Source organism: Hyaloscypha bicolor, assembly GCF_002865645.1.
Source record: "Hyaloscypha bicolor E unplaced genomic scaffold K444scaffold_53, whole genome shotgun sequence".
Classification (NCBI taxonomy): domain Eukaryota; kingdom Fungi; phylum Ascomycota; class Leotiomycetes; order Helotiales; family Hyaloscyphaceae; genus Hyaloscypha; species Hyaloscypha bicolor.
This window is the reverse complement of record NW_020194555.1, coordinates 1,274,824-1,297,797: the sequence shown is the minus strand read 5'-3', so window position 1 is coordinate 1,297,797 and position 22,974 is coordinate 1,274,824. Positions and strand designations below refer to the sequence as shown.

The window sequence follows — 22,974 nt, the reverse complement described above, 5'->3', positions numbered from 1 at the left end:
TGATATTTGATGTTGTGTTCGTCTTGCCCCAGAAGCGCGCCAAGTCGGCGTCAAATTGTTTCCTTTCCAGAAGTGTCCACTGCGGCGCTAACTGCCAGGGGTTGGCGGCGTTGGGTAGTCCTGATTGGTTGACCTTGCATCCTTCTTGCATAACCGCATTCTTTGTTCAGCCTTCAATCTTCTCAGCTTTGTCATTTTTCGAGATCCTTTCACTTTTCTCTCGGGGACTCTCAACACCAAGAAATCCAGGAATATGGCTGATAAATGTCAAACTTGCGGGCTAGGCACGATAATGGCTGGTGGAAGCGATCCAATAATCCTTCATGAAGTTCGTTTTCTTCTGAATGATCTACTTACCGCTTCTCAAACATGCTTTGTATGCGGGATGCTCTATGAGGGGGTCTCTTTACTGCCTAATTTTGAAGATGTTCAAGAAATCGAGGTCAACAAGAGCGAAGGCGCCCTGGCACCCCTCGAAGTTACAATTCGGCAGATAGGGCAGAACGTGGGCATAACGTATGAGTTCTACATCCCCTCAAGTATGTCATGCCCCAACTTTGTTCGCTGATGGTTAACGTGATTCCTGATACATTTGTTGTAGATGTGCCTGTTACCAAATCTCCATGGCCGATACTATCAATTGGCTATGATCTCCGTTCATCAACAGAAGAGCGCCTCGGCCTTACGCGTTCATGGCTCGAAACTTGCATTAACACACATCAAAATTGCCCCCCTGCTGTACAAAAGCTGCCCAAACGGGTCATTGCCCTGGATCCCCACAGTTCCAAGATCAAACTCAAGGAAACCGCTAACGGAGATGGAAGGTATGCGGCATTGAGCTATTGCTGGGGCCGCACAGGGAATATCACCACCACGAAAGGCAATATCGCGAGTATGCTGGCAGGTATCGCACTTATAGTTCTTCCCCAGACCATTAAGGAAGCGGTCCAGGTAACCAAGCATCTTGGAATTGACAATCTCTGGGTGGACTCACTCTGCATCATCCAGGACTCCCAAGAGGACTGGATTCAGCAAGCCGCACTCATGTGTGATATTTACACCAACCAGTGTGGGCTCCGATAAATTATCGATCGAAATTATCGATTAGTAATCGTTATCGGCTAAGCGATCGATAAACGATCGATATCGATAATTATCGTTAATAAAAGTGGGCCCAGCCATTAAACGAGCCCTATTACGGCTTTCTAGTTCAATTATAAACCGATTAGTATTAAGATTAGTATAAAAGTATACTATTATTACTATACTATTAGACTTTTTAATTTTTTATTTAATAGTCTATTATATAACGTAGACTAGCTAGTATTTAATCCAGTTATCGATAATTCCATTAATAAAAGTGGGCCCAGCCAGCCATTAAGCGAGCCCCATTACCTCGATAATCATTGATAAAAGTGGGCCCAGCCAGCCATTAAGCGAGCCCCATTACCTCGATAATCATTGATAAAAGTGGGCCCAGCCAGCCATTAAGCGAGCCCCATTACCTCGATAATCATTGATAAAAGTAGGCCCAGCCAGCCAGCGAGCCCCATTGCCTCGATAATCATTAATAAAAGTGGGCCCAGCCATTAAACGAGCCCCATTACGGCTTTCTAGTTCAATTACAAACCGATTAGTATTAAGATTAGTATAAAAGTAGACTATTATTACTATACTATTAGACTTTTTAACTTTCCATTTAATAGTCTATTATATAACGTAGACTAGCTAGTATTTAATCCAGTTATTAATAATTCCATTAATAAAAGTGGGCCCAGCCAGCCATTAAGCGAGCCCTATCACCTCGATAATTATTAATAAAAGTGGGCCCAGCCAGCCATTAAGCGAGCCCCATTACCTCGATAATTATTAATAAAAGTGGGCCCAGCCAGCCATTAAGCGAGCCCCATTACCTCAATAATCATTAATAAAAGTGGGCCTAGCCAGCCATTAAGCGAGTCCCATTACATGAACATCTCGCTTTCTAGTTTAATTATAAACCGATTAGTATAAAGATTAGTATAAAAGTAGACTATTATAAATATACTATTATACTTTCTATTTAATAGTCTATTATATAACGTAGACTAGCTAGTATTTAACACGTGATACTAAGATTCACACCGCTATTTCTTCTAAAAAAGATTAAAATTTTTATACTCTCTTTTATCCTCTCTTTAATATATAATAGTACTTTATTTTCTATTATTTAAATATGGCTTCTGAATCTGCCTCATTAATCTATTAAGCCTCTACTAATATAGACTCGACTTAATCCAAATCTGATTCCAAATAGGGAGAACTTGCGAGAGCTATTTGGGCTTATACTTGTCTCGGGCATCCAGATACAGGAGAACTACCCAAATACTACTATTATCTTCCTTGCGAAAAGGAAAATCTACCGAATATTTATTTGACTTTAGTCTCTACTAATTAACGTAATTATCTTAAGTCAGTATATGATATTATTATTAAGAGCGGATCAGAAATTAGTCCACTTTAATTAAAAGTAATTAACTAGCTATAATAGCTTTACTTATAAGTAAAGTTATCTGGCCAAATAACTAAAATTAATATATATATCTTTTAATAATACCTTAATTAGGTAGTAATTTATAAAGCTTTAATTTTATTAATTATTATTTATAATCTACCTTTTTAAGTAATTAAATAGCCCGAATTTCATACCTTTTATCGAGTACTTAATCCAGAATCTTAGCCCTTTCTTTCTATAACTTACTCTTATATAAGAAAAAAGCTTGGGAAGTACTAGATTAGCTTAAAGGATATTATATAACGAAAACTCTAGTTTATAGTTTCAAGTATTTATCTCGCTCTTAATATCTGGACTTCTTTATAAGAATATCTTCTTTTAGGTATTATTATATATTTTATTAAATAATAAGATGAGAATTACGTAAAGGCCCTTCTAGCTCTTCGTATAGTACTAGGTTATTTAGGAGAAGACTAATTTACGGTTTTATAACCTATACTTTAAGACTATGGTATTACTAAATAACTTGGAGCTATTATTAGTAATAATACTAGTATAAATAGTATATTATATCGAGCTATTCAGGCTTATTTACTAAGGAAAGAAGGATTAGAATAGGATACTTCGTAATAGCAGGTTCGTTATTTAGGATATATTATTAATCTTTCTATATAAGCCTTTTTATTTCATAATATTTTTATAGATAGAGAATTAGAGGCGCTTAATAAGTAAGAGAACTTGAGAGATTTGAAAGCCCTATTAAGTAATAAGGAAAAACAAATGAAATTTCGACTTTTGGGACTATTAGGCTAGCTTTATAATATTATTATATATATTTGTTACTTTCCTAGTCAGATTACCAGATTTAAAGCTCTTGCTAGAAGAATAATTTCTCTTAATAATCGGATGCAATGAAATAGCTAGTATATAATACTTAATATTACTCTTTAGTAGTATACTTATCTTAATACTTATTATAAGAAGTATCTCGCGAATCTGAAATCAGATTACCTTAGTCCGGAAAACTAGGGAAGGCTTCGAATAATTTCTACCTTTCTTAAACTATTTTATAGAGCTATTCTTAAGACTCAAGGAGATACTATAACTATTAATCGGGTGCTTTTTATAATAGATGTTTTAATTCGAGTATTTAATAGATTACTAGTAAGTAATAATTTTTATACTAATTTTTATACTAATCTTTATACTAATCTTTATTACTTGAATTAATAATACTAACTATAATATAATAGAATATATATATAAATAATAAAGACTTTTATACTCGAATCCGGAAAGGGTAAGAGGTCTTTAATATATATTACTATAAGTCCAATAATATGCCTCTTTATACTACTACTCTTATACTTTATCCGAATTACTATATAAAGTATATTAGGGCTAATTAGGAGAAAAGATAGGTTTAGCTTACCTTAACTAAAGTCAAAAAGCTTTGGGAGAAATATCGAGATCAGATATCTACCCCTAATAATTCGGTACTAGTTAAGGAGATTAAATAGCTAGTAGAGAGAGAACTAGACGATTTTAATAAGATTACTCAGATATTAGGGGAATATATATGGCTAGCAAGTTAAGATAAATACGAGAATTATTATTAGAAGGAGCTATATAATATTAGGGACTTGTTTATACTTTAATAGTAGTATTAAGATATATAAAGAAGGCACTAGCCAAAGCTCTTACTTATAGTAATTAATATTCTCTTAATTCTAGTAATAAGTACTAAAGTAGAGCAAATCTTTTCAGGTACTCGCCATATAGTATTATGGGATAGGACCTAAATAATAGCTAAGACTTTAGAGATAGTAGAATATTTAAAGTATTAGAAAAGAAGTGGGATTTTGAGTATTTTTATTAATACTAATAAGGGGTAATAAGATTAGTACAAAAATTAGTATAATTATAATTATTTTCTTTATAATTTATAATTACTAGTATCTTAAAGACATAGTACCTAGCTAACTACCGCTTTTACTAAAGAAGTTTCTTAAATATTATTAAGTAGCTATAGTATCTTCCATAACCCATAACTCAGAGTTAGATAGGAAGATATATTAGTATAAGCCATTCTTTGGCTTCTTTCTAGTATATACTAGTAGTATTACTACTTTATGGCCTTTTCGAGATTTAGTAAAGAAGTAAAAGCTAGTAGTATTTAACTTAGCCTCGGATTCTGGCTACCAAGTAACAGGACCAGGAAGGTTAACTCATTTATTATCTCCCTATACCTAACTAGCCAAGTTTCTCCAAATAGCCTTTTTGCCTGGTATAAAGAATTTAGTAGGACTAATAAGCGTAATATGGTTACTATATAATAATTAGTAATTAATATAAAGATAAGTAAAATCCATACTTACTATATAATAATCTAATCTTATGAAATAAGGATCTTTTCTTCTTTTGCCAAGTTTCCTATTATGCCGTAAACTTAATACGCTTGTATTTCTATTTTAGTCAGTTTTATACTAATCTTTATACTAATCCAAAAAGAGATTATATACCTTAGCTAAAGCTCTTTATATACTATTAGCCTTTTCTTTTATTTCATTCTCTAAAACTCGCTTAATCTCTTTCTCTTAATTAAGCTTTTCCTTAGTCTTCTATATCTCCTTAAACTATATATTATTCTCGGAATTATATTTAATATCTTCCCATACCGGGTTACTATTATCCCAAGCTATATATAAGCCACTATACTTACTATAGCCAAGTAATTATTTAATTACTTTCTAATTCTTTCCTTATTATTCTCTAAAGCCAGATTAGTATAAAGATTAGTATAGGAATATTCTGAAAATACCTCCTTAATTTAATACTCGTAATAGACTCCTATACTATTTCCTGCTATCTTAATAGTAAAGCACTCTTATATACTGCCGAGCTTACTACCTTGCATTTTGCTACTATAATTATACCTTAATCTGCTACCTTTACCTTCTTAATCTTAGTATGGATAGGGTCTTTTACAAGAGCTTTATTACGCTTATACGCTTTTATAGTATTTGGGTTTTGAGACAGATCCGTCGGTGCTTTTCTCTTGCGAGTAGTAGTATAGATAGATCTAATAGAAGAGGCTAGTTGAGATACTATATTAATATGGCTACTATCCTATAATATTATAATTAGTATAAAGATTAATATAATATAAGTATAGACTTACCTTAGGCTCTGGGAATAATTTAATAATAATTAGTAATATTTTGCGATTACTAATATATTTGGTATACTAATTATAGTTCATTGCTATAGAATATACTATAAGGACGATCTATATAGAGATTAGTAGATTAATTAGTATATTAGAATACTAACTTATAGGTTATGGTATAAAGTTATATAGTAGTATAATTGAGTTATTAAGAAGAGATTAAAAGGTAAGCAAAGTAAGGTGAAATAAAATTAACTTTATAATATAAAATAATTCACTTTTAAGGCACATGAAATTTTTTTTAAGCTATTACCTTACTTTTCCCTATTACTTTACCTTAGCTAATACCTTTCCTTTAACTATACTACTTTAACCCCTTAATTAACCCCTTAATTAACCTCTTCTATAGTATATCTCTTGATTTATATTAATTACTATACTAATTAAGACATAGTAATTGCAATCTCTAGTTAATTATTTAACCATAGTACAAACTAAGCAAACTAATGGCAAGCATATTACTTCTAGAAAGGCTCTTGCAGGCAAGGTTCCAAGAAAGACACTTGGCGGAAAAGGCCGTATTCCTACTATTATATAAAAGAGAAAATATAGGTTTAGACCTGGCAATTAGTTAATTAGTAAAAATATTAGTATATCTACTAACTAGATTTATAGCCAAGGCCCTTTAAGAAATCAGAAAATATTAGAGAAGCACTGATTTATTAATTCCAAAGGTACTATTTCATTAATTAGTAAAGGAGATTTTGGCTCAGAAAAGTAAATAAGATATGTATATCTAAGCTTTAGCTTTATATACTTTGCAAGAGTCTGCGGAGGCGCTTCTTATTACGGAGTTTAAGTATAAGTCATTTTTCTTAATTATACTAATTTTTATACTAATCTAATTCCAGTAATGAATCTTGTAGCTATTTATATAAAGCGGGTTACTATCCAGAAAAAGGATATAAAGCTAGTCTAACGAATAAGATTAGGAATAATGGGCATTAGTAAGGTTAGCAAATGCCTTGGAGTAGTACTATAGGGTAGTTAGTTTACTTGGGTTACTAGTAAAGTAACCAGGTCAGGCATTAGGGAATTAATCTTTGTATCTAAGGCAAAGCAGTTAGCTAGCCATTAGATTAATAAAGCAATAACTCAAATTATTACTTTTTTAATATATCTCAAATTAGTTATATTCTTTAAAGAACTAGTATAAAGATTAATTAATTAATTAATTAATTGGAATAGAGAGCAGGAGGGGCAGATTCTGCCGGGCCCCTTACCGCCTAGAACGATAATTATCGCCAATTATCGATAATTATCGATTATCGACAAATTAGCGCGATTATCTAATCATCGCTTATCGAGCTTATCGGAGCCCATACTGACACCAACGCCACCGTCGTTATTGCCGTGCACTCAGGATCAGATGCTAACAGCGGCTGCCTCCACACCGACGACTCAAGAAACATGCAACTAGCTACATTCATTGCCTCAATCAATAGTGTCACGGACGTCAAAGTATCGATTCGCAACTCCTCATGGTCCGGCGAAGCCTCTCCAACCCACCGAACCAAACGCGGAATCTCATTCCTGAACCGGCGAGGTTGGACTTTCCAAGAGTATGTGCTGGGCGGGAGAATGTTGCATTGTACCAGCCACGAACTGGGCTGGCAGTGTCAAGAAACTTATTCCTGCGAGTGTCGCCCGCTCTTTCCGTTGGTACCTGCTCTAGCCGAGTTTAAGAAGCTAGTCATTGGTCACTTGACCGTTGGTGGGCAAAAATTGAGCGACAACGTACACCATCATCCCCAGTTACATAGTACGTGGCGAGATCTGGTGCACGAGTACGCGAAACGTAACTTCACTGTCAGCACAGACAATCTACCTGCTTTATCTGGCTTTGTCACTGCTTTGTCTAGAAGATATCCTCAATGCTTTAGACGCGAAGATTATATGTTTGGGGTGTGGCGTGGGGATCTAGTGCGGCATCTACTCTGGAATACTGGGGCTCTTCAGGGCCCCTCGCGCCGCTTGCCACTTGATAATGCCCCATCTTGGTCCTGGGCATCACGTGGAACCAGCGGCATTGGATACAAGGAGATGCGGTGGGCCAGAGTTGGGCTACAGATTACCGAGTTAGTTAAGGTTGTCAATGTCTCCTGTATACTCACCACCGAGAACCCTTTCGGGCCTGGCAAAGGACAGCTATCCTTGCACGGAACATTGCAACCAGTACGACTGCACTGGACTGCACCGAAGCAGCTTTCTGAATTTTCAAATGTGCTGAGTCGGTCAGGCACACCGATTGACTACATATCACTCGAACTGGACGATGGTTCTGGTGCTGAGGTTGATCCAGATTGCCAGCACTACTTTTTGGCTCTCGCTACTTGGACTCTCAGTTATGAGGTCCACGGAGTCTCTTACGATATCTGGCATGGAGTCTTGATAGCCCCAATGCCAGGTACAGTCGACTCGTTTCGTAGAGTTGCTTATGCGCATACGAAAGGCTTGAGCACGGGAGAGGACCTTTCAACTTGGGAACTCCCCTTGAACGAAGAAAGGACGTTTAATCTTATTTAATGAACTAATAGGGTCAGAGATACATATGTTTCTAGACTTGATGAAAAGTGGGTTTTATTTAGAGAGGTGGGAGAGTCTGGGAAACCAATCTAGCCTTCCCGATGTGAGCTTCACCTCGCTACGTTATATAGAAGTATGACGACCAGCTTTGCTGCTCACTCTCGCCTAGAGAAACGAAAGAATACGAGCGTCGAGGAGATTTCTACCCTGGTAAAATACTCGACTAATTTGAGCATTCGCCGTAATATGAATACTCATTTCTATTGTTCACAAGTAACATACGCTGCCTCGCTTGGCTATTATGAGCTCGAGCTGAACCCCCTTTTCCGATTGGAGGATACTGCAATCCGTTCGGTTGGCTGGTGTTTCAAACCAGGCAGCAACGTAACATCAAGACCTCTTCAACATCGCTAGCAACAGTATTTCTGTCATTATCCATCCGCAAAACAAAGCATCACATAGCTCAGGAACTAAGCTATTCGGCTGTCAAGATGAGCCGTTGGTCCCCGGAGGATTCGGTATGAGAGCCTCTCAAGTCCCAATCTTCGTACATCTCCTCCTAACCCAACCAGGACGAGGGTCGCCTGCCGGAAGGCATGCAACGTGTTGGCTATGATGCCGATACACAACAATACAGCTACCGAGATCAGGACGGTAGCTACTGGGAAGGAGCTCCCGGTGCAAGATACGGGGTACTTCACCGAAGTAAAAAAAACCCTCTCGAGTAGACGCGATCAAAATTAACAGCATTTCATCTAGGCGGCAGCAGCTATCAGCCCATGACAATAGCCAACGTAGGTGTCACTCGAGAAGAGTTGCCCTCCTCAGCAAACAGACCCCACAAGCAGCTGTTTGGCTTATTGTCCAACGGCTGTGGCAAGCTTCTAGTCACTCTCGACCTGATCTATACTGGAATATTTAAGAAGGTGTCGCATGCTAAGCAACAGGGACAACGACACAGCAGGCGACAGCCACAACGACATACTCAGCGACGCAGACGACGGCCTCATAAGTGGAATGAAAAGTAGCCGGTCAGAAGGGCTCGTTTGGCTGACGGAGCTACACTTCCATCTTAATGAAAGCACCACTAATAGTGTCAAGGAACAAAATATACGTAAAGCTGATAATGAGGCTTGGCGCTATATACTGCCGTTCTTCATGCTAGTTTCGGTGGTCCTATTCGCTCTATTCCGGTTCCTTGGATCTGCGGCTGGCCCAACGCCACTTGTCTGTCCAGAGAAGTCCGTTCGATACCCAGTCAAAGTTGGAGACTCATGCTGAGCTATTGCGAATAGCCACAGTGTGAAAGTAGCAGATCTGATGAGGCTGAATTATAGTATGGACTGTAGCTTGTGAAGGCTGGTAGAGAGATTTGCGTACTAGCCAGCGAGTAGCCACTGAGGCCGTTTGATGTACATCATGTTGTAATTAAACGTGAAGGAAAAAAGGAAGGGCAGGGCAAATAAGAACAAGTAAGAGAAAAAGTAATTTACTTAGCGTGTTGTGTATTTAATGAGAAGTATAAAACTATAAGCTAAGTTGAAGTTTTCGGTCTCCATTGTGATAAGTTGCAAAGATTTGATGTGCGAGGAAATTATAGACTAGCAAGTATATTAAAGCTATTAGTATAGTATATGGATATGGTTATTCTCGAGAGCGGGGCTTGACATTAGTCACAGGACCGAGCTGGCGCCGAACGTTCAAAGACATGTGTAATGCTCCAGGAAGCATCAACAAGGCAAAGCGAGGCTGAATTGGGAGCGTTAAAACAATTTATCAAGTGAAAACAGGACAGTGCCTCGGTGGAAATTTTGAGAAATGATCCACAAGGATCAGCTCACGGAGATCCCGCTCTTTAGTGACGGAAATGCGGTGCACGTACCACCGAAGGTGGGTGATTCGAGGAACTCCATTGGTTTTGACTCTTGAGACTTCGTTACATCGTATGGGAACGGGGCGTAGATCGGTCTAGTTAGTACTTTTCAGCCTAAGATTTAGAAAGCTCTCTAACTCAGCCAGTACCTTCCTCATACGGTCTTCGTTCGACATTTTGTGGGCGTTTAAAGGTAGGTGATCTCTTTGTGGCCTCGCTATCCATGGTCGGCGATGCGGCCGTACGGCGCAGCAAGGGGTTTTTACACGGGTACGAAGGCTTAATATTGGACCTTCCACACTAAGACGCCTAGCCCCAGAAAATCAAATCTGTACCATGTAGATCAAAGTCGCTGTGCCACTGCTAAGATATGGACCGAGCTTTTGAGCTTCACTTCACCTAAGCGCCCTTGTATGTGGTCTTAGCGCAAAGATTATTACCTCGATGTGGTAGTACATCCGAAAAACCGACATGCTACGGCTATGACGGGTGTCTGACTAGATTACTGTTAAGGCTTTCCTTATACATCACCTGAACATGCTGGCCTTGGCAGAGTCGAAGCTGCATGTCTATTGGACTACAACGGACATTTCTTTTTAAAAAGCTTTGACCATAACATCTCGGCGACTTGGCAAGGGGCACAGCATACGCCATAGTGAATCTAGTGAATGGTTGTTATTAACATTTCATGCTATGAAGGAACTCCTATGTATATAGCATGCTGTGTCGATATTTGAAGTCTGATCTTTTTTACTTAACAGTGTCACTCTGCAAGATCAACACTTTGATCTTTGATCTAGCTCTGTTAGCCCCATTATCCCTTCAAATTTCTACTTACCAAAGTACCTCACATCCCAAAATCTTCAATCATCTATCAAACAAGACCACTGTTGACTATGAAGCTCTTTACTACCCTCGCCACAACCCTGGTTTTCACGCTCCCTACTCTAGCTTGTCTCCGTGTCCATGGTGGCATCACCCACGATCCTTTGCCTGGTCTAAGTGGTATATACGGCGTGGAGGCCATCGACAACGGTCTCGTAGTCTGCAGCGTTGGTATGGGAAGCCGGATTGACCAGGACGGTCATTATTCATTGTGAGTGCTTAATATTTCAAAACAAGACTCCTTACAAAGCTTAACATTGGTGCTGCATCTCTCACAAGTCATAACTCTGATACATGTATCTCTTTTCTGGGTTATTTAAAGAGGCGTGCTAACAGAGACGTTCTGCCATCTAGGGGTTGCCTCCCAGGATACGTTTATGCATTTAAACAAGATGGCTCATTTGCCTGGTATGCCAATCCAGTCAACGCCTTCTCGTTCACACAGAACGCAAAATCCAATACGTACTGTTGTCACGGCGCATGTCTGGATAAGGGAGCCAAGATTGATTGCACAGACTATAATTGGGATGAGACGCATTTCTGCTAGGTTATGAGTCAGGGAATAACTTCCTGACTTGAGGAAGGTTGACAGGGAGAATAGGGCAGGAGAAGTAGGTGTGATTATGGGACATTTGGCATCGTGTTACCGTTGGGAGTTGGGGTTGTTACTGAGATAACTCGCTATCTCTAATGCAGATAAAACGTCCTGAGAGGTTTCCTGCCGGCCGAAAGAGAGACAAATAATGCCAACTCTCCACGCATAATTTTCTCGTCTGAGAGAGAGCTATACCGTTCGAACCAAAAGTCAGACCCATATTTTTCTCTGCGAAGTTTTCTGGAGCCGTTTACGAATTAGAACACGATGAAAGATGCTTATTGGACGCTACCCAGAAATCACTGGTGTCCACCGGCTTCCTGATGCCACCTAGGGATTTCAGTCTGATTTCGGCTCATGGAGGCGGTCAACCACTACCACCGGGCCGGACTTTGCTTCGTGATAGAACTTGGACCACAGCTCCATTGCTGTATCGGGACTTTGTTGAAGATGGGCATTTCGAGGTTGAGGGTGGGTCAGTTTCAGACGAGGTTTGGGCGGAGGAGGATTGCTGATTGGATGATTAAACGTTTGATCCAGAGTCTTTTGAACTTCGTCTACAATAGATCAGCTCCGTTAAACCGGATGGCGGACGGACCTATAAAGCATACCGTTCAATAGCCACTCATCTCTTAACGCCCTAAGTGCAGTTGGGCGCTTTCGGGGTCCACTGCCCGTAGAAGACGAAGGAGTTGCGTCCCGGCCGCGCTAAGCTCAAGACTACGAGTATCTTTTGAAAAGTCATATGAGCCGTTGACGAATCTTTGTTCAATTGCATTCCTAAAAGGTGCGGAAAGGAAGAGTGATCTGTCAGCACGTAGTTTGTAGGTAATACATCCTACAGCTCATATATCCAGCGCGTTTGTGTAGTCCAGGCTTTCTGTGTTGGTGGTTTCGCGCACCTCATGAGCCGCGTAAGACCTTGTTCCTGTAACAGTATGATATTTGGCACCACCAGCTTGCTTGCTCTGTCCCAAATCTCCAAGTTTCATCCACGAAGGCGGCGAAGCCTTCATGACGAGGATGTTCTGAAGAGTAATTACCAAGCACACAAGTATTTTACTGTCATCGAATTCGCACCGCTGGCTTTGATCCTGGTGTGCAAACGACTCTGAATGCATAATCGCAAGGCCATTGAGATTTTGTCGGACGATATCTTTGACCTCATCCTCTGGCAACCCATGCTGAATATTATGCTCCAGATCGCGAAGAGAAGGCGTATTCCATCGCTAAGTATGTGACACCTCCCCAGCTATAGCAGCCGTAAAAGCCCATGAAAATGTCGGCATCCCGGTTCTAGATACCTTTTAACTCAAGCTGAGTTGAGTGAGGCGACCATATCCTAATTGGTGCCACGCATACTTTTCGTTTTGTGAAGAGCATCATGGTCTTCAGTTCCGTTTGTCGTTCACCTTCGGTAAGATTCTAAGTCAAGACTCTCTTCACTGCCCTCTTGTGCTCCGTAGGACCTCTCAGAATGTCCAACGCACCTCTCCGTAGGCACCGTACCCCAACAATCCACAATAACCAACGCCCATATCTTAACAGGAACCTTCTTTTTCCCCACTCCGAACGGTCACTTGCTCGGTTTCTTCACCTAAGTCGTACTTATCTTAACTTCAAGCTTAAGATGGTCAAGGGCTGATAAAATTCTTTGCCATTTGATGGATCCAAGATGAAGTTCAAAGAAGGATATTGTTGCTAACGTCGAAATGCACAACGCGCTGCGAGTGCTGGCCGGAAGATAGATACCCTGAACGAAATCAACACAAGGCTGCAATATTGCTCACCCCTACCAGGAAACCTCCATCGCCCCCACGAATACGCATGGAAGCAGCCCTCGACGGCCCATGCAAGCTGACTATACATATCTTTGAAGCTGATTGTCACGGCCGTTGTCCCAGAGACGGAACGATCAGTGAAGGCGTTAACATAGTTTCTGTACGTAGTACACAGATTCCTCTCTGACTTAGCAATCGACACTCCAGCCCCGACCAATATTACGGCGAGTGACAGCAGGGGACATGGGAAGCTAGTGGTGAGTTGATTCTCATGATGAATTAGCGGCTTGTGAGAGGATGTGCGAATCAGAGGACTGCCCCTCAATCTCCCCCCCTGGTTCGGCCAGTTTGACAAGGGTTCTCTTGCCCTGGTAGATTTTACAGTGGACAGTGACCCAACGGGTGGTCTAGTCATTCGTGTGCTGCTCAGCACGAGGCTTTGAGCAGGCCTGTGAGGTAAGATTTTGCCACCTCAGCTGCGAATTCAGGACAAAAGCAGCAGCGGGGCACTGCCTAGATAGCGCCTGTTGGAGAGGTTGGTGCGTTGTGCATAATGGGGCCTGAGGCACCAGTGTATAGAGTCAGCCGAGTGGTCCCCGACCAATGCAACCTTCTTGCCCCGACAGGAATGCAGCCTCGCTTGATGCACAATTCGCTCAATCGGTGTAAGGGCCGGGGTAACTCAGCCCTCCTCACCCTTTTGCATGGAAAACGTGCATGCAACGTGCATAACGATTCAAGCAGCGAGACAAGCTAGGCAACTCTAGGGCAATTGTAAACAAAGGTGTGGCGCGAGCGTGAAAAGGCAACCCAGAGTTCGGTGAAGAAATATAAGGAACCGGTCCCCAGCATCCAACGTTTCTTCTCTTCTCCAACACCTCGTGCATCCATAAGTGCATATTTCACACCTCGCAACATTATTTTTTCTTCCGCTTCGAGCGTGCAGTTGTCAACACAGTAACAGGGGCACAACTTCACCAAGGCCACCGCCTTTACTCTTTACCCCAGCTCATAATGGACACTTCCATGCCTTTCTTGGGGGAGCCTTGCACTCCGAAGAGTGGAAAACCTAAAGGAAAATTGGACACCATGCCAAATTCTCGGCCAACACCGACACGGAGCCGCAAACGCTACGATCCGCAAAGAAGACTCGAGGTTGCCGAAACTCGAAGGAATGGTGCGTGTGCAAGATGTCGAGAGAAGAAAGTCAGGGTGAGTTTTCCCTTTGTCAAATCCCTATGAGTCAAGGAGTTAATTGTACCAGTGCTCTCCTGCTCAACACAAATCATCCCCTGGCGGAAGTCCTCAAACAACGACAGACACCCCGTCGAATACGTCGAGAAGTCCACAAAAAGATGGCTTGACGTGCATGAACAATGGAAGTAATGGCAAGGAGTCTGCGGCGAACGATATCACGGCAGTCGAGGGTTGCGTTCAAGCTGCCAGGGAATATTTGAAGTTGGCCCAGAGCCATGTTCAAGAATTCACACGCTTTGTCGAGGCTTGGGAGTCTTCTCAGAAACAGTTCTCTGAAAGCCAGTCTCCTGATACTGCAGTCACAATATCAGAAACGAGAAGCTTCACCATGCCGGGTGGATCTCCTCAAATTTCCAAAAGCTCATCGACCAATGCGAATGACATTTTTGCCTTCGACTCCAATACAAATCAAACGCAAGAAATCCACAAATTTTTGTCGGATCTTGGCACGAACACATATATCTACAAGGATCAAGAGCTTGTACCTCCGACTTCCATGAACTCAACAGGCCGCGCAAAGACAACGCTCGCTCCCAAAGATAGCAATAGACCTCTACGCCCAAAGTCCGATCCGATCGAGAAAACGGCTCCTCGTATGCCCAAGAGAAACTCCCCGAGGCCTGCAATAAGGGGTTGGAGACCAAGTTTGAGGGGAGAGAATGAACCATGGGTTGCATGTGCTCCACTGGACACATCAGAATTTCCTCAACAAACTAGGACATCCAGCCTGCCAGAAGGGACATTCATTCAAAGGAAGTTTCAGTCGAAAACATCAGGACAGACACTCTCGACAGGTTACTCCCCTTCTACTCTTTCAAAGAGTAGCAACCATTCAAGTTCCACAATCGAAGAAACATTTCCTAGGTCCGGAGGCGCCGACCCGCCGAGCATGCTTGTCCCAATCGAGAGCACTTCCTTTGGTCATAAGTCAAGTACTCAGTGTGCGGGGCAGCTATCCGAAGGCTTCCAACTTCAAGCTTTGAATGAAAACTTCAATTTGTACGGCAACGCAATGGGAAGCGGGTTCAACTTTGCACTCTGCTTTGATCAGGAACTACCCCAAGACCTGGATGATCCTTTCGTATCATCATTCATGACAGGCCACTCATCATTTATTACTTCAGAGCCCCTTTTTGTTGAGGCTCCCTCGGAATATGTGCCCACAGCGCGGGAAGCTACCAGAGAGCACCCCCAAGCGCAAGGTTCCATTTCAAATATGCACATTGACTCTTTCCTCAAGGACATGTGCTTGCAAACACCGCCACAGAGTATCGTACCAAGCTTAGATATCGCGCCATGGAGTATCACTTCTCAAGATATGGCTCTGCTCACACCTCAGGGCGCGCAGTACACTCCAACGAGAAGGGTGTCGGGACGGTTGATGGGATCAAGCATGTTTGAAGGACAGAATAAGGAACTGGACATTGATTGGTCTTCCGAGGACACCAATTAATGCGACGCGTTTTCGACTTGAGAGAGCTTTTCTTAGCCTATTTGTATTCTGTAACTGATTAAGCTGAATTCACAAAAGTAGATTTGCATCTTGAAGAAGTTCACTCATCACTTGACAATGTTGTTGACTTTTTGAAGTTGACGGCGCGAAGTGAAATTCGTGTCGAGAACCTCCAGCACGCCAAAATTTCTCGGCAAGCTCAAGGCTGAACTTCTGCCGCCCCAAACCTCCTCCGCACAACACCACCAACATCCACAGATATCAACCATGTCTGCCCTCACCGGTGGCCCCCCACCGAGCGCAACGTACGTGTCATTGCACTCCGACACGTACCCTTGCCCTTTGCTTCTGCGCTCCCACTAACCCGTGTTCCCCAGTGTCTACGTCCGCAACCTCGAAGAGCACATCAAAATCCCGCAGCTCAAAGAAGCTCTGACCGAACTCTTCTCCGAGTATGGCGAGATCATCGATATCATCGCAAAGACGAACCTGAAGGCGAAGGGTCAAGCGTTCATCGTGTTTGATAGTATTGAGAGCGCGCAGAAGGCGATCGAAGAGGTTCAGGGCTTTGAGCTGTTTGACAAGCCGATGCAGCTGGCGTTTGCGAGGACCAGGAGTGATGCGAGTGTCAAGAGAACCGGGGATGAGGATGAGTTTGAAAGTCATAAGCGGAGACGGTTGGCTGAGAAAGGTAGGCTGGGTTCCTTCCATATGATACTCCTAGTGGGAAGGTGCTAACCATGTTCTTGCAGACAAGAAGAAGGCGGCTGAGGCGGCGGAAGAGCAGAAGAGACTCAAGCGCGCTGCTCCTGGTGTTGTGCCAGATGTTAATGCTCGTCCTGCGAAGGCGTCTAGAGGCGCAGGTCTCAAGTCTACAAATGCTGGTGCTGCGGCTGTTATCCCTGACGAATACCTGCCTCCGAACAAGATCCTGTTTGTTCAGAATCTGCCGGAAGAATATGATATCGATGCTTTGACAGCTATATTTGGCAGATTTGAGGGCTTTAGGGAAGTTCGGTTGGTGCCTGGAAGAAGGGGAATCGCTTTCATTGAGTATGAGACCGAGACGGGTGCTATCAGCGCGAAGGAGAATACGGCCGGTATGGCATTAGGAGACGGATCTCAAGTCATGAAGGTCACGTATCAAAGACAGTAGGTCACGGTACAAGTGTATAATACAGCCAAAAAGTAGCAATTGAGAATGCTTTGACCGGATATGTGTCCGCTAATACTACATGCAGCATTCCGAAATATTCTACTAGGAAACAGGCTATCCATGGGATGATATGGATCTAGAAGATAACATCTTGATCTTCCTGATCACCCAAAATATCAGGTTGTCCTGCCTCATCATTCTCCTTGTCACTATCGGCCTTGGCTTTAGCCTCTTTCTTCAATCTCATCTCTGCATCTTGTGCAGCAGTATCTCGTTGTTTCTTCTTCTGAACCTATTTCTGGTCAGCCAGATATCAATGACCAGACGTCAAGACTTGCCTTCTTTAATCGGAAGAATTCTTCTCTGTCCAATTCATCCAATTCCGAGTTGATATCTAATCAAATTAGCGCATGCCGTTGAACGGAGAGCTACAATCTTACATTTGATGGTGTTCTCCGTCCTTGGAATAATGACATGCTCGCTAATTTGGATTAATATGAGGCGACTTTGCTTGTGGGATACTGACATGGCGTTCACTGGTTTTGTTAGCATTATGCTCACAGGGGATGGAAACAGTGTATCATACCTCTCCTGTTGACGACCTTGATGACTTCGTCCAATATCACGAATGCAGTCTGACAAATCAGCCAGGAATCCCAATTTTCCCTCCAATGGCAACCATACCTGCAGACTTGCAAGCTCCACTAACGTCTCAACAGCCCTAGCATACGTCTCTCTGCATCTTTGCACTTGCTGTCCACCCTTCCCCAGACCCGTCAAGCCAAAGTCATTGTTTCCCTCCGTAATATAGCTCTCGAATGCGGGCAAGAATACACCAGAGACGTTTTCCTGCTTCGTTCGTACTCGGAATCGTGCTGACTTTGCTGATTCTTGCACTTGGTATCCGATATCTCCTCCAACCGCGTAGGTGACCTCTGCCAGAGAAAATGCTGCAATCTGCATGACCCGGCCCATCTTACGTTTAGCTTCATCGATTCGTCTCGTAATTTCTAGCAAGGGGTAAGAATCGGGTCAATAATCGTGTTCAATGTTATTAAATACCTCGGAAACGTCTGTTGACTGTTAGCTGGGGCTGGAAACAGTGGAAGAGGGGTCTACTTTGTGAGAGCTTCACTCTTTCGCTTTAACAGATCATGACCTGTCTGAGCACCCTTCAACTTTGCCTTCATCAATCCCAATGACTGCCGGGTTGGGAAGACAGCTTCGCGGTTCTACTTGGAGGTCAACATTTTGCTTCAGCCAACATGGCTTCGAATGTCTTACCCCAGTTCCAGACATCTTGAGAGGATTTCTTGTTCACGTTACTATCATCAAAAGTAATTGATCGTGACAGTCATTGAGCAAGGCAATAGAACTCTTCGTCTTGTGCTACAACTTCGAGTTGTGAGCGAAGGTGTGCTTCTTCCGGGTTGCTCCCGATAAGAGCTGGTGAAGCTTGCCCACTACGTCGACCGACAGGGAAGCTTGGGAGCGGCAGCCTTGCAGCCTTGCGCATTGGTCAGGCCGCAACGCTAAAGTCAGCACAAAATCCAAAACTCTCCGCGACTTGAGAGACGCGACAGCGTGGTTCACTCTTCCTCTTGTCCGTCAGTTGTATTCTTTTGGGGTCTTTTCGCAGGATAGAGAATCAGGCAGAGAATGCCTGGTGAGCTACTGCCCACAATGGCTGCTCCCGGCATCTCGAAGGCGAAGCTATCGCGAGCAAAAGCAGACTTATACCTAATTGTAAGCAAATCCTGACGCTGGGAAATATTGCTCCAGGTGCCAGATGCTGACAAACATTAGTCCGAGGAAGATACAATCTACGAGCAAGATATTCTACGAGATCCTGGAACTACGAAGCCTTGGTTAGCCTACATCAACTTCAAGTTTCAACATGGCACTCTCCAAGAGCAGGCTTTTGTGCTTGAACGAGCTTGCCTGCAGCTTCCGCGGTCCTACAAGCTTTGGAAAATGGTATGCTGCGATACTTTCTCCTCCTTCGCACAATCTGCTAACTTGTAGCAGTACTTGACTCTCAGAATGAATCATTTAGGAAAGCTAAATCCAGCCATTTTTGCTTCCGAGTATGCGAAAGTCAACGCCCTTTTCGAACGAGCTCTCATTCTGCTCAACAAGATGCCGAGAATATGGGAGATGTACTTATCCTTCCTACTGCTCCAGCCGATTGTTACTCTCACCAGACGAACATTCGATCGGGCGCTTCGGGCTCTCCCAATCACTCAACACAATCGCATATGGGCGCTATACAGACCGTTTGCAAATTCGGCATCGGGACAGACGGCGATTGCCATATGGCGACGATACATGCAGATCCATCCCGAAGATGCCGAGGACTTCATTGAGCTGTTGATTGAGATGAGACATTACACGGAAGCCGTCAAGAAGTACATGGATATCCTGAACAATCCAAAGTTTCGCAGTAAGAACGGAAAGGGTCATTACCAATTGTGGAGTGAAATGGTTGACCTTCTGGTGGAACATGCAAAGGAGGTTGAAACTGGAGATGAGGTGGGAATTGACGTCGAACGAATCATTCGCAGTGGTATCGATCGATTTGCCGACCAAAGGGGGAAGCTATGGTCTGGTCTTGCGACGTATTGGATCACCAGAGGTAGCTTCGAACGAGCCAGAGACGTCTTCGAAGAAGGCATCACGACTGTGATGACAGTGCGAGATTTCACACTCATTTTCGACTCGTACGTTGAATTCGAAGAGGCCATTACTGGGTCGTTGATGGAAGATGCAGCAGCACGATCAGAAAAAGGAGTGGTGGATGAAAATGCCGACTTCGACCTGGACATTCGAATGATGAGATTCGAGCAGTTGATGGACAGGCGGCCGTTCTTGATCAATGACGTTCTGCTTCGGCAAAACCCCAATAATGTATCAGAGTGGAACGTTCGCATCGGATTGTGGGGTGATAACAAGCAGGAAGTGGTCCAAGCATACACAGATGCAATTGCCGCCGTCCAACCAAAGAAGGCCGTGGGCCGATTTCACGAATTATGGACTAATTATGCCAAATTCTACGAGAAAGGCGGCGACCTCCGAAATGCAAGGGTCATTATGGAGAAGGCAGTCAAGGTCCCCTTCAAGTCGGTTGCTGAGCTTGCGGATATGTGGATTGAATGGGCAGAGATTGAGTTGAGAAACGACAACTTTGAAGAAGCCGTCAAAATCATGGCTAAGGCCGTTCAAGCACCAAAGCGATCAACTGTCGATTATTTCGACGAGAGTCTATCACCGCAACAAAGAGTTCACAAGAGCTGGAAGTTGTGGAGTTTTTATGTTGACCTTGTTGAGAGTGTCAGCACCCTTGAAGAGACAAAGAAGGTCTATGAGAGGATATTCGAACTTCGAATTGCGACACCACAGACAGTAGTCAACTACGCCAATCTCTTAGAAGAGAACAAGTACTTTGAGGAGTCCTTCAAGATTTACGAGAGAGGACTGGACCTCTTCAGCTACCCAGTCGCTTTCGAGCTTTGGAACTTATACCTAACCAAAGCCGTCGATCGAAAAATCGGCATCGAGCGACTTCGAGACCTGTTCGAGCAAGCCGTTGAAGGCTGTCCTCCAAAATTCGCTAAGGTCCTCTACTTGATGTACGGCAACCTCGAAGAAGAGCGAGGTCTCGCTCGACACGCAATGAGAATCTACGAGCGTGCCACCCGAGCAGTCTCAGACGAAGACCGCGCCGACATGTTCAACTTCTACATCACCAAATCAGCCTCAAACTTCGGCCTCCCTTCAACACGACCCATCTACGAGCGAGCAATCGCTGCCCTTCCCGACAAAGACGCCAGAGACATGTGTCTCAAGTTCGCCGACATGGAGAAGCGCCTAGGCGAAATCGACCGCGCAAGAGCCATCTACGGGCACGCGTCGCAGTTTTGCGATCCGAGAACTAGTCCCTCGTTCTGGCAGAAATGGGAAGCCTTCGAAGTGCAACACGGCAATGAAGATACGTTCAAAGAAATGCTACGCATTAAGAGAAGTGTGCAAGCACAGTACAACACAGACGTCAACTTCATTGCTTCCCAAGCCTTGGCGAGAAGCCAAGCTCAACCGGATGGAGAGGACGATGATGAGACTGCAGATGCTATGGCTGCATTGGAGCGCGAGGCTAGGGCTCCCGTTGGCTTCGTAGCCGCAAGCACGGGCCCGCAAGGAGGCAATATCAAAGCACCTGAGCCTGCACCGCTGGCTGCTAATCCGGACGCAATTGACGTGGACGGAATGGATGACGAATAGGTGGGGACTGGGTGGTACACTTCTGGAGTTTGGAACCTTGAACATATTGGGACTGAGTCATTTGGACTCATAATGCATAGGGTGGCGTACGGACTGGTCGTGAACTTTGATGGAAGGAGGGCAACAGCTGTTTCTTTGTATGTTACAGGAGTCAGGAAAGCGAGGAAAGAAAAGCTAATGGAATCACAATTCTTGGTTTCTGAAAATCTTCTTAAGAGAATCCCTGTTTGTTTGCTTGTTTTGTTTGTTTGTTTGTTTGTTTGTTTGTTTGTTTGCTCGCTGATGGTGAACCTCACTCCGTATGCTTTTGCCTTGGTATCCCGTCCCATAAACTAACCTAACCCCCATAAACCTATCCGTCCCGTAACACAAGCAACAAAGAAAACAAGGGAAACAAAAATAAATTATCGCACAACCTCCCTTGAAAATCACTCGCTACTCCACCTGCCCCTCGAAAAGCCCCGTTAACCTCGTTCGCTAGGCTCACTTACTTCCCCTCGTCACTCCCAGCTTTACTACCTCTCCTCTTCTTCCCACCAAGCGACCAGCCCTTCTCCGCGAGCTTCGCATGATACGCAGCATCCCGGTCATAGTTCTTGTCAACGTGTCCATCTCTCGAGCCGGGCGTAGCGTACAAGCTGCCTTTGCGCTGTTGGAAGCGGGAGGGTGGGGTCTTGGATGCATCTGTCTCCTTTGTTAGCTTCATACTCTTCCCATCCAAGGAGAGGATGGAGTGACGTACCCCACTCATCAGAGCTCTGGCGTCTGTCGTCCTTGCTGGGCGAAACGTTTTCCTTTGCGACACCTGCAACGGGTTCGGGTCCTGCATCAATGGTGATGGCGGGCTGGCCCGTCTCCCGCTGAGCGGCGAAGGGGTTGGTTTGGTCTTTGGCTTCTGAGTTCTTGTTGGCTGACTGGATGGATAGATGAGGAAAGGGGGAAGTGAGGAGGGGAGAGGGGTAAGTACCTTCGGCGCGGGGTTGGGAGCCGTTGGTTGCCATTTTGAGTTTGAGGCTTTCGATGTATGGTCTTGAGGGGGTAATGAGGTATTGGTTTTGGATGGAAGTGGATGGTTCTTGGTGTATCGATCTTTCTGTCTGCTGCTGAGAGGAGATGGAGGGATGGATGGAGTTTTGATGTAGTTGGGACAGCGCCCTGTCGTAACCTTCCGTACGACGCCAACTGATTGAGATTCACTGGAAACCGCAGCCTCGTCCGACGTTGCCCTGACAGAATCTCTTCTTGTTCTACGCAGTAATTCTCGATGCCTTTCTCGTGATTCACTCTTTCCTCAAAATGACGAAATTGAAGCTTGCGGGATACACGGCGAGAAAAACGAAGCAGAAGCAAACGTAAACGACGCCAACCTGACCTTATATTCCGTCACATCTCAGCTCCCCTCACTCGGTCACCAACTAGATAACCATTGCTTGGTCTGGAGGGGCAG

The 22,974-nt window shown here is 43.6% G+C and overlaps 11 protein-coding genes across 11 annotated transcripts; 8 read left to right on the top strand and 3 right to left on the bottom strand.

Moving 5' to 3' along the window:
- The first annotated feature begins 103 nt into the window (after positions 1–103).
- Positions 104–1,147, top strand: K444DRAFT_340991 (HET-domain-containing protein). The gene is made up of 2 exons (XM_024872028.1): positions 104–539; positions 602–1,147. The coding sequence occupies exons 1-2, from the start codon at positions 254–256 to the stop codon at positions 1,081–1,083; spliced, it is 768 nt and encodes a 255-aa protein (XP_024739300.1). The 5' UTR covers positions 104–253; the 3' UTR covers positions 1,084–1,147.
- A 5,954-nt stretch (positions 1,148–7,101) lies between these two features.
- On the top strand, positions 7,102–8,462 carry K444DRAFT_610466 (uncharacterized protein). Its single transcript, XM_024879756.1, has one exon. It carries the CDS (start codon positions 7,134–7,136, stop codon positions 8,247–8,249), a length of 1,116 nt encoding a protein of 371 aa, XP_024739299.1. The 5' UTR covers positions 7,102–7,133; the 3' UTR covers positions 8,250–8,462.
- Positions 8,463–8,670: 208 nt separating this feature from the next.
- K444DRAFT_610465 (uncharacterized protein) lies at positions 8,671–9,777 on the top strand. Its single transcript, XM_024879755.1, has 3 exons — positions 8,671–8,767; positions 8,822–8,954; positions 9,009–9,777. Exons 1-3 carry the CDS (start codon positions 8,741–8,743, stop codon positions 9,275–9,277), a joined length of 429 nt encoding a protein of 142 aa, XP_024739297.1. The 5' UTR covers positions 8,671–8,740; the 3' UTR covers positions 9,278–9,777.
- On the top strand, positions 9,267–9,530 carry K444DRAFT_524210 (uncharacterized protein; the record flags this gene model as incomplete). Its single annotated transcript, XM_024874340.1, has 1 exon — positions 9,267–9,530. One exon carries the CDS (start codon positions 9,267–9,269, stop codon positions 9,528–9,530), a length of 264 nt encoding a protein of 87 aa, XP_024739298.1.
- A 1,241-nt stretch (positions 9,778–11,018) lies between the features above and the next one.
- K444DRAFT_627334 (uncharacterized protein) lies at positions 11,019–12,117 on the top strand (the record flags this gene model as incomplete). Its single annotated transcript, XM_024882782.1, has 2 exons — positions 11,019–11,218; positions 11,877–12,117. 2 exons carry the CDS (start codon positions 11,019–11,021, stop codon positions 12,115–12,117), a joined length of 441 nt encoding a protein of 146 aa, XP_024739296.1.
- Positions 12,118–12,309: 192 nt separating this feature from the next.
- K444DRAFT_340936 (uncharacterized protein) lies at positions 12,310–12,901 on the bottom strand. Its single transcript, XM_024872026.1, has one exon. It carries the CDS (start codon positions 12,721–12,723, stop codon positions 12,448–12,450), a length of 276 nt encoding a protein of 91 aa, XP_024739295.1. The 5' UTR covers positions 12,724–12,901; the 3' UTR covers positions 12,310–12,447.
- Positions 12,902–14,254: 1,353 nt separating this feature from the next.
- K444DRAFT_661573 (uncharacterized protein) lies at positions 14,255–16,156 on the top strand. Its single transcript, XM_024886607.1, has 2 exons — positions 14,255–14,595; positions 14,648–16,156. The coding sequence occupies exons 1-2, from the start codon at positions 14,398–14,400 to the stop codon at positions 16,091–16,093; spliced, it is 1,644 nt and encodes a 547-aa protein (XP_024739294.1). The 5' UTR covers positions 14,255–14,397; the 3' UTR covers positions 16,094–16,156.
- Positions 16,157–16,327: 171 nt separating this feature from the next.
- Positions 16,328–17,643, top strand: K444DRAFT_610461 (RNA-binding domain-containing protein). The gene is made up of 4 exons (XM_024879754.1): positions 16,328–16,398; positions 16,471–16,782; positions 16,844–17,541; positions 17,588–17,643. Exons 1-3 carry the CDS (start codon positions 16,361–16,363, stop codon positions 17,247–17,249), a joined length of 756 nt encoding a protein of 251 aa, XP_024739293.1. The 5' UTR covers positions 16,328–16,360; the 3' UTR covers positions 17,250–17,541; positions 17,588–17,643.
- K444DRAFT_610460 (vacuolar ATP synthase subunit D) lies at positions 17,298–18,681 on the bottom strand. The gene is made up of 9 exons (XM_024879753.1): positions 18,534–18,681; positions 18,369–18,481; positions 18,312–18,322; positions 17,934–18,259; positions 17,836–17,884; positions 17,776–17,785; positions 17,690–17,730; positions 17,588–17,643; positions 17,298–17,541 (listed from the first exon to the last, which is right to left on the bottom strand). Exons 1-9 carry the CDS (start codon positions 18,546–18,548, stop codon positions 17,386–17,388), a joined length of 777 nt encoding a protein of 258 aa, XP_024739292.1. The 5' UTR covers positions 18,549–18,681; the 3' UTR covers positions 17,298–17,385.
- A 151-nt stretch (positions 18,682–18,832) lies between these two features.
- Positions 18,833–21,751, top strand: K444DRAFT_557428 (TPR-like protein). The gene is made up of 3 exons (XM_024876784.1): positions 18,833–18,995; positions 19,056–19,226; positions 19,278–21,751. The coding sequence occupies exons 1-3, from the start codon at positions 18,909–18,911 to the stop codon at positions 21,525–21,527; spliced, it is 2,508 nt and encodes an 835-aa protein (XP_024739291.1). The 5' UTR covers positions 18,833–18,908; the 3' UTR covers positions 21,528–21,751.
- On the bottom strand, positions 21,721–22,735 carry K444DRAFT_340827 (uncharacterized protein). The gene is made up of 2 exons (XM_024872025.1): positions 22,270–22,735; positions 21,721–22,211 (listed from the first exon to the last, which is right to left on the bottom strand). The coding sequence occupies exons 1-2, from the start codon at positions 22,526–22,528 to the stop codon at positions 22,015–22,017; spliced, it is 456 nt and encodes a 151-aa protein (XP_024739290.1). The 5' UTR covers positions 22,529–22,735; the 3' UTR covers positions 21,721–22,014.
- Between the last annotated feature and the right edge of the window lie 239 nt (positions 22,736–22,974).